Source organism: Salvelinus alpinus, chromosome 13, assembly GCF_045679555.1.
Source record: "Salvelinus alpinus chromosome 13, SLU_Salpinus.1, whole genome shotgun sequence".
NCBI classification, from domain to species: domain Eukaryota; kingdom Metazoa; phylum Chordata; class Actinopteri; order Salmoniformes; family Salmonidae; genus Salvelinus; species Salvelinus alpinus.
This window is the reverse complement of record NC_092098.1, coordinates 45146162-45156189: the sequence shown is the minus strand read 5'-3', so window position 1 is coordinate 45156189 and position 10028 is coordinate 45146162. Positions and strand designations below refer to the sequence as shown.

The 10028-nt window shown below is 42.3% G+C and overlaps 1 protein-coding gene across 3 annotated transcripts; it reads right to left on the bottom strand.

Annotated features, from left to right (window-relative positions):
• Positions 1-1594: 1594 nt before the first annotated feature.
• On the bottom strand, positions 1595-5104 carry LOC139537772 (putative nuclease HARBI1). 3 transcript variants are annotated; one of them, XM_071339537.1, is made up of 10 exons: positions 4947-5104; positions 4577-4647; positions 4313-4489; positions 4161-4222; positions 3992-4078; positions 3863-3904; positions 3621-3794; positions 2853-3541; positions 2460-2571; positions 1595-2365 (listed from the first exon to the last, which is right to left on the bottom strand). In XM_071339537.1, exons 1-8 carry the CDS (start codon positions 5102-5104, stop codon positions 3482-3484), a joined length of 831 nt encoding a protein of 276 aa, XP_071195638.1. In that variant the 3' UTR covers positions 1595-2365; positions 2460-2571; positions 2853-3481. The 3 variants fall into 3 exon arrangements, with proteins under 3 accessions (XP_071195638.1, XP_071195637.1, XP_071195636.1); XM_071339536.1 differs by adding an exon at positions 2668-2783 and having other exon boundaries at positions 3621-3904; positions 4947-5084; XM_071339535.1 differs by lacking the exon at positions 4947-5104 and adding an exon at positions 2668-2783 and having other exon boundaries at positions 4313-4815.
• Between the last annotated feature and the right edge of the window lie 4924 nt (positions 5105-10028).

The window sequence follows — 10028 nt, the reverse complement described above, 5'->3', positions numbered from 1 at the left end:
GGTGTGCAACATAAACATTGGTGTTTGTAAACAGAGGGGTGGTGTGCAACATAAACATTGGTGTTTGTAAACAAAGGGGTGGTGTGCAGCATAAACATTGGTGTTTGTAAACAGAGGGGTGGTGTGCAACATAAACATTGGTGTTTGTAAACAGAGGGGCGGTGTGCAGCATAAACATTGGTGTTTGCAAACAGAGGGGTGGGTATTTGTAACGGCCATTCAGTTATTTAAATTCTGTGGTAACAAATCAAATCAAAGATGAGGGGGCGGTTTCCAAACACTACAAATAACTCAGTGATAGTTACATTTTCTAAGACCCAGCTCTCTATTTACAAACACAACATCTCAGCTAGCACATTTGGTTCTTTTGAAGTTGTGGGAAACGACGTTTTTGGTATCGTTTTGGTTCTGGGAATGAAGCCATACATTTCCTGACCGGTAAAATTTGACCTGTTCTAGGAATATAGATTTTTAAGTTGCAGGGAGGTTCTGATAACATTTTGCTATGGTTCCCCGAAAGTTTTCCTGGAAGGTTTATTAAATGTTGTGAGAACAGAAATGATAGATTATTTGGAGGTTTTTACTTTTACTATAGCTTAGGCAATATGTTTTGAACTCCAAGCACAGATAGAAATTAATTTGTTTAGGTATTAATGCAAACACATTAAATTTTTATTGTGACAGAGCAGCAATGAGATTTGAACCTACACTCTTATGTATTCTGTACATGGAATTAGTCCACTGCGCCACCAGGATGGAGCTAGAATGGCATATTTTTTCACTCATACAAAGCTGTTAATTTTAGTCTATTCAAAAACTCATTAAGATGAGGTGTGGACAATTAGTAGGTGTGGCCAACACACCAGGGGCCTGTTGCACAAAACTAGGATAAGGGATTAAGCCAGGATATCTTGGTGATCCTGGCTCAATTGATCCGTAATCCGGTTGCACTAAAGATGGATAGGGGGCAGGAGGATATGTTATGGTATAAATTACCATGGAGATTTATTCTGTGGAGCTAGCCTGCTCCAGACCAGGCTAAATTCCAGGATCTATTTAATCTCATCCCTAATGTCAGTCAGCAGTCACCACAAATGGAAACCAATAGTTATTTCACTGCTCACTATACATTGTTATCACATATAACTAGACCCACTGTTATTATTTAAACGTTTGTGATCATTAATTTCAATGATTTTGGATAAAAAATGATTTTTAGATGATGTTGCTATCATTAGATAATTTACAGTTTCCCATAGACTATAAGGCTATATATAAAATGATAGAATATTAGGGCCACAGAGGGGAAAAAAACACAAGTCATAATATTGTAACCAGTTGTTTTAAAGGAGGACAGTTGTTAAAATGACAGATGTGGGGCATTTCGTGAAATTGTACTTCAGTATGGTTTCATAAACAAAGACATGCTGATGTGCCAGAATATTAAGTATCACATTGTCATAAGTATCAAAACTGTAAAAACAATATGTAGCTTTTCTGCAGAAAGAACCAGCCTCATAAATTTATGACTTTATCCTTTTTCTTCAGTGTGGCCCTAGTACTCTGTCATATAAACAAATACACATTCCATATGAATATAAAAACACAATGTGTAACATTATGTTCCTTTATTGAATAAGGACAAAACAAAGCAGGTAAACCATCAGCTCCTTTCGAAACTGAAGTCACAGTGACTCTACAAGATGGAAAGCACAGAATCCAAGCATATTATACAAAATGATACATACACATTCAAAGGTCTGTATATAACACACCCTGCATGTCTGCACACTAAAATAAATGCAGGACAAATCCATACACATCAACTGAACAGACAAATGAATGGATGCAGTAGCCTCCCTGCAGCCTTGTATTACACACAGTATACCGCACAAACATCATAAGAGGCCAAATTTGTCAAAAAACGAACCCCAAAAAAAACAAATTCCTCTGCCACCGCAGGACATATTTAACCAAAATTGAAAGCACACATACTAACTAAAATAATTCAACACATATTGGTCCCTCAGCAGCCGACCACTGTCGTCATCAGGGAAGATTGCCGGATTGTCCCAGTCCATGGCTGGTGGCACTCTGGGGTCCCTCTCCTTCCTCAGGCAGGCCACATTGTGGAGGACAGCACAAGCCACAGTAATATCACATGCCCTAACAGGGCTGACCCTTAATTTGTGAAGGCAGTGAAAGCGTGCCTTCAGGAGGCCAAAGGTCATTTCAACTCTGGCCCTGGTCCTGGCATGGGCATGGTTGTAGGCCTGCTGTGCTTCCTGGGGGTCTGTGAAAGGTGTCAGGAGAAAAGGCTGGCAGCCATACCCCCTGTCTCCCAGCAACACACCAGAGAATTCACCTGTCAACACAAAATCTCATCATTACTACCTCATGAACACAGTGATATTCTTGACACAGCCATGATGGTTATAAATAGGGGTTGTGTGGCTTACCTTGTGATAGGCACTGATAGATTTCAGAGGCCCGAAAGATTCTGGAGTCATGGACTGAGCCAGGCCATTTTGCCACAACATTGCTGATCACACAGTCAGCATTGCAGACCATCTGAAATCATAAGATGAGGAATATTACACCAATCAATGCACATCACTGGCAATGCAGAGTGTTCGTCAATGGACAATATCAAAAAGTTATGTTCACCTGAACATTAATGCTGTGAAAGGATTTCCTATTCACAAAATCGGCCTCATGGGCACCTGAGGGGGCTTTTATCCTTATGTGTGTGCAGTCCACTGCACCAATGACATTGGGGAAACCTGTCACACAAAGTAATGAGTATCCTACTATGTGTTAACAGTTGTCCTGTAATTTGTAGATCCTCTTACCTGCAATCCTATAGAACTCCTCTTTGATGTCACAGAGTCTTCTGTGGCCAGGGAAGGAGATGAAGACATCTGCTAATGCTTTGATAGCCAGACACACACTCCTTATTGTGCGGCAAATTGTGGCCTTGTTCAGCTGTTCTGCATCCCCCACTGAGTACAGGAAGGCTCCACTAGCAAAAAAGCGCAAGGCCACACAAACCATTTGCTCCACACTCAGTGCATGGCTCCGTGCAGTGCGGTGCTTAATCCTGGGACCCAGTAGTCTGCATAGATACCTGATGCCATCTGCAGAAAACCTGTATCTTTCATATAGATGGTCATCAGGGAAGACCAGTGGGTCCAACCGGTCCCTGAAGACCCTTTCTCGCCTGAAGGCTCTCCTCAGCACAAGTGCTTCTTCATCCACCACATCTCGCACGAATGGGCATGCCATTGTCAGAGCAGAAAGGAACACACAATTTTGGGCCTTCATATAGGCTAGTGGCCACACCTGGTGCTGGGGGGGTGGGCAAAAGAGGGCGATGCCTTATAACGATGACTTGGTTGTACTGATTGCTGGGAAAATAAAAAAAACCTTAGAAAGATGCCACCGTCCTGTGTGCTCACAATAAGAGCTCATATGTCATGGCTCACTTGACTTTACGAGAATATACCAAATTTTTATTTTGAGCTGTGTCATCTTCTTGGAGCTGGGGGAGGAAAGAAAAATAATGATTAATACATTTGTGTTACAGTTAGCATACAGTGTACATTGAAGGCATATCTCACCTCCCTCTCAAGTTTTTTTATTTCAAGGTCCAGTTTCCTAATTGTCCTCTTTTTTATTTCGGACTCCAGTGCAAGATTTTCCATCTTTTTCTTCTTGTACTGAATGTCTATGTCTGCCAGTTCTATTTGGCGCCGGAGGTGGTTGCCATACAACTTTCTGATAGCTTGTGAGCTCTGTGAACACAATACAATTAGCGCAGCTGGAATTTGGCAGGATGTGGTGTCCTTTTATTAATACGCACTATGTTGCCAGGCTGGTTTTCCCACTGTATAGCATCTGGGTCCTGTAAAAGAAATTAGATTTTTTGATTTTGATGAGGACTCCTCACCATTGTAGAGTAAATAGTACTTTCACAGTCTTAACATGATACCTCATGCCTTCTGGAATCCAGAGAGATGGTCTCCTCCTCATCATCGTCTCCATCATGTGCTGTTGCTGCTGCACTGGGGCCTTCACCCTATCACATTTAATCGGATTCATATTGAAGCTAGTAGACAAGACATGCCAGGCCTACAGTATGCCTTTGATGGAGTACTCACTGGATCAGCATCGTCTGGTGCTTGTGCTGGTGGCTCTAACAGGAACACAGTGCTGCCAGACACTGCAAGGCAATAGGTAAACCAAAGTCAGACAGTCCAAATTGATTCAATATGAATGTGGTTGTATCCCATGTAGAGATGGAAGGACATACCTTGAATGAAGCGGGTGGCATCTTGGGAGGAACCTATGCTCGTCTCTTTCCCCCCAGGGATCCCCTCTAAGACGGGCCTGCCTTTATTTAGCTCCAAGGCCATGTCCTCTGCTGGGGTAAGGTCAGCCTTTGGTGACCCACCACCCGTGCCTTGTCTGTGGGTATTCTTTTTCACTGCTAAAACAGTACAGACAATGTGTGAGCAGGCACCTTCTGGGTACAATATATGCTTGTGCTTTGTTAAATATTAGTCAGGGACCATACCATTCTGCAGAATGTTCTTGTATTTGATTTTGACCTGCTGCCATGTCCGTTTTGGCCCGTTCATGTTTAATCTACACACACACACACACACACACACACACACACACATTTAATGGAGTCACACTGCAAAAAATTACTTGGTATTTTTGTCTTGTTTTCAGTAAAAATATCAAAAAATTTATCATAGCTTTATACAGTGTGATGGAGTTACTTAACACAATTTCACTCATATCTGCAGTGCATTTCAATTAAAAATGTAACCGTTTCATAATTACAGTACAACTGCATTTTTGGAGATGTGAATTAAATATTTGAATTGTAATTGTGATGTTTCAGCGGAGCGGTGAGTGTGTAATTGTGCACTACTTACGCATTCAGGCGGTCTGCAATACTTTGCCACGCTTTTTCTCTTTGCTTTATCACTGTGGCGGTGTTGCCTTTCTTCTTAATTATATCTTTTACCTCCTCGTATGCCTCCATGAGGATTTGTGCTTCCGACGGGGAAAAGTACGCGGCTCTAGTTGCCATGGTAAATCAGTTAATCTGTGATCTGTGGCGGGGTCTATTTGAGTGAGCCGTGAGCGCGCACCTATCCAGGATTGGTTTCACCTGGCTTAATGAATCCGTGTCTGCTCATCCTGGCTTGGTCTTTGTGCAACCAATTAAGCCTGGACGCACATGTTTTGGTTTTGGCTTCATTGAGCTCAGAGTCATTTATCCCGGATGTCTTAATTCTACTTTTGTGCAACAGGCCCCTGGACACACTTAACAAGATGGAGGATATAGAGAGTTTGTTGACGTTGAGAACGGAATATATATGTTTTTAATAAACATTCTGTGTTTTTGTGTTTTTTTAATGAAAATTTGTTTTAATGTTCTGAGAACATGACTTTAAATAGAACCATGAGGAAACCTGCAGAAAACGTTATGCTGAAGTACTGAAATTCCCACACAAGAACGTTGTTTGTTATTAATGTTCTCTGAACGTTCTGAGAACATGACTTTAAATAGAACCATGAGGAAACTGGTAGGAAACATTAGGATGAAGTACTGAAATTCCCACTAAAGAAACATGATTCTCCGAACATTATGTGCTAGCTGGGTATCCTGCACCATTGCCAAAACATTGTGCAGATCTCAGCTTTAAGGCCAGTGCCCCTGGGCTTGATTAATGTTGACATGTCATAAATCCATCTTTTTGGATGGATTATGTACTAACTCCTGTCTTACTAATATGCTTGTTTTACAGGTACAGTGTATAACAGGGGAATTCAAGTGGTTTGAGTGAATTCTCATTAGATTCCGATCAGCAACACATTTCCATTACTTCAAAGTCCTATTGATTGGGTCTGGGAAGTGACTGTAATCAGCACTTCCTTGTGTGTTAGCAACAAGACTGACTGTGAAATGCTCCATGGCTTGGCCACTGACACGTTCCATCAGGTCACTGAGGCTTAGATAAACAGTATTGATTAATCATTGACATTGACCACAACTTTTAATTACCTGCGCTTCTTGATTGTTTGTTTCTCAACTCAACCACCTATCTCACACCCACGCTTGATAACTCTAGACGCTTGTAGAAGACATTTCTTCAACATGCCAAAAAATGTTGTTTCTTGTAACATGTTTGTAAGTATGGTGGCCTGTTAGTACAAAACACAAAAGCAAAAACTAAAGCACAAACACAAAAATAAAAGCATGAAAACAGATCCAGAAAACACAACAACAAAAAGTAAAAACAAAAGCAAGACCTAAAGCAAAGACACAGAAAGCAAAGCATTAAAATCTCCTTTTGTTTTCATGTTTGCAAGAAATTAGGTGGTGGAAAACCCCACCTCCCACAGTCATAGTGACAGTTGACAGTGAGATAATGTTTGAAGTGTGAGGCCTCTGGGAGGAACCCAACCCCCAAATAGATTATCACTGTATAAAAATTTGCTTTCATAACTCTTCATTCATAACTGTCCTTTCCACTGTTGCTCAGATGCCAGTATATTAATCCTGTTTCAGTGGGTGTGATACCGACTGTGTGTAGGTCTCTCTCTCTGTGTGTGTGTGTGTGTGTGTGTGTGTGTGTGTGTGTGTGTGTGTGTGTGTGTGTGTGTGTGTGTGTGTGTGTGTGTGTGTGTGTGTGTGTGTGTGTGTGTGTGTGTGTGTGTGTGTGTGTGTGTGTGTGTGTGTGTGTGTGTGTGTGTGTGTGTGTGTGTGTGTTTATGTCAACCCATCCATCTCTCCATGATAAATAACACAGAGCTGAGGAGATGCAGTCGTAGACATTTAGATAAGCTTTATTAAGACAGTAAATAATGATGGCAGACCTTCACAGCAAGATCCATGTCACGTTCTATAGGTTGGTATGGATGAAACTGCAGCACATACAGTATACTGTAGACTATGGTAATAGTAATAGTACAAATTTAATTTCAAAATAAGATTCGGAGGACACTTTCTTACATTGGACTTCATGGTGTGTTTTGTTGAAACATGATATTCTACAGTTTTCCCTTTACATATTCTGGTGGGGTTTTCTTACGTATGGGAGCAGTAAGAGTTGTCGACTATACATTACTCCTTTTACAAGACAGAATGTTGCAGGAATGAACTTGAAATCCTCCAGTCTCAACTTTGAGGTATTTTTTATTTATTTAGTATTTTACCCCATTTTTCACCCCAATTTCGATCTTGTCTCATTGCTGCAACTCCCCAATGGGCTCTGGAGGCGAAGGTTGAGTCATGTGTTCTCCGAAACATGACCCGCCAAACCATGCTTTTTAACACCCGCCTGCTTAACCTGGAAGCCAGCCGCAGCAATGTGTCGGAGTAAACACTGTTCAACTGATGACCAGGGTCAGCCTGCAGGTGCCTGGACCGCCACAAGGAGTCGCTAGAGCACGATGAGTCGCCCTTTGGGACTCCCGATCACGGCAGGTTGTGATACAGCCCGTGAACGAACCCGGGTCTGTAGTGAAGCCTCTAGCACTGCGATGCATTGCCTTAGACCGCTGTGCCACTCGGGAGGCCTGATGTATGAAATTTCAATGGGGAGGTGGGCTGGCATTGTTGTTGCTCACCAATGTTTGAAATAGAAAAAGGAGATGTGTTTTGAAGATGCCTTGATGTGCACTTGATGATTTGATTAGATGTGACCATTCCCAGGATATTGTTGAGTCCACCACTTGCTCGTTTCGTTCTGCCACCCCAGGGTAGCATTGTCCTTCCCTTTTAACCCAGCTTTGTGAGAGCCAAATAAAGTCCATCTCTCATCACCTATGTATTGTCCCTGGGGGGAACTGTCATGCATATGTAGAGCTACAATAACAATGACTGGATTGTACAGTGTTGGGTCAGTTAGAGTGTGGATTGTAATACACTTTCTACTGACCGTGGACTGACCGTGGACTGACCGTGGACTGACCGTGGACTACTGAAGATATGCTCTCTGCATGTAGAGAATAATTAAGGGTTATATGACTACCCAGCGTTTGAGTTTTAGTGAGGCCCAGGAAATTATTTGAAAGTTGAAGCTCATTTACTGCATTTCTATACAATTAAAAAAGGTTAAAATGCTATTTGTAGAACAGCAAAAACAAGCAAAATGCCCCCAGTCATTATCACCTTGGCTGCTGTAGGTTCATTTACCTAAGTTGAACTAATAACACATAGCCTATTAGCCATACAATTGTAATGTTATACCCCTGACAGGGGTAGTCAGTTGTAATGATGAATTGCATTAAATCCTCAACTCTTTACATAGATACTGTATCTCTTTTCTCAAATCACATAGCATTCACATTTGTATTCCTAGGCATTACTAATCAAGCCCCGCACAAACAGACATCAATGGAGCACACAGATTATTGTATTATCACATTCACATGAATTGTTAGAATATTACTATGGATGCTGTATAAATATCAGTGATGTAGTGGTAAAAGGTGGGTAATGGGTAAACTGTAAAGTCCAGTAGGCGATCGACCACCGATATAAACGAAAACGTGGGACATTTTTAGAACTGTGTTGTTTGCGTGTTTTATTTCATTTTAATATAGTCCAAGAGGGAAGACAAGCCTACATTAAAATGAGATGTTCATATTGAAACATATCTTCTTTTTAAAAGTTCCTAATTGGTTTGATGAGATTAGTACAGATTTTCTCAGGGGACCTCACATGGGGAACCACTGTACTAACCTCTCTCTCTGCTTGCTTCCTCTCTCTGTCTCCTCTGCTTTCTCCTCCATGCATTGCAGCCGGCCTCAGCCTCACCACTGAGTGCCACATCACTGTCTGTCTCAATAGCCTACTCTCTGTAAAGCAAAGTTATTATGAGAACTTAGAAGCATATAGGCTCCATTTAACGTTAGCCGCTTACTTCCTCCTTCTAGCTGGCTATGTAATACTAGCCAGAGCCCTTCAAAGTTACTGAAATAGAAGTCTCTGCCAACAGCTAGCCACCTGACTGACATATCTACAGTATGAGATTTTGCTAGCACAGACTGGAAAATGTTCCGGAGTTCATTCAATGGCATTGAGGAGTATACCACCTCAGTCACCGACTTCATCAATAAGTGCATTGACGACGTCGTCCCCACAGTGACCGTACGTACATATCCCAACCAGAAGCCATAGATTACAGGCAACATCCGCGCCGAGCTAAAGGCTAGAGCTGCCGCTTTCAAGGAGTGTGACACTAATCCGGAAATCCCATTATGCCCTCAGACGAACCATCAAACATGCAAAGTGTCAATACAGGACTAAGATTGAATCCTACTACACCGGCTCTGACACACGTCAGATGTAGCAGGGCTTGCAAACTATTACAGACTACAAAGGGAAACCCAGCTGCGAGCTGTCCGCAAGCTTACCAGATGAGCTAAATGCTTTTTATGCTCGCTTCGAGGCAAGCAACACTGACACATGAATAAGAGAATCAGCTGTTCCGGACGACTGTGTGATTACGCTCTCCGTAGCCGATGTGAGCAAGACCTTTAAAACAGGTCAATATTCACAAGGCCGTGGGGCCAGACGGATTACCAGGATGTGTACTCAGAGCATACGCGGACCAACTGGCAAGTGTCTTCACTGACATATTCAACTTCTCCCTGACTGAGTCTGTAATACCTACATGTTTCAAGCAGACCACCATAGTCCCTGTGCTCAAGAAAGCGATGGCAACCAGCCTAAATGAAGAACGCCCCATCACACTTACATAGGTAGCCATGAAGTGCTTTGAAAGGCTGGTCATGGCTCACATCAACACCACCATCCCAGAAACTCTAGACCCACTCCAATTCGCATACCGCCCCAACAGATCCACCGATGATGCAATCTCAATCGCACTCCACACTACCCTTTCCCACCTGGACAAAAGGAACACATATGTGAGAATGCTGTTTATTGAATACAGCTCAGCGTTCTCCTGTTCACCCACGACTGCGTGGCCAAGCACGAA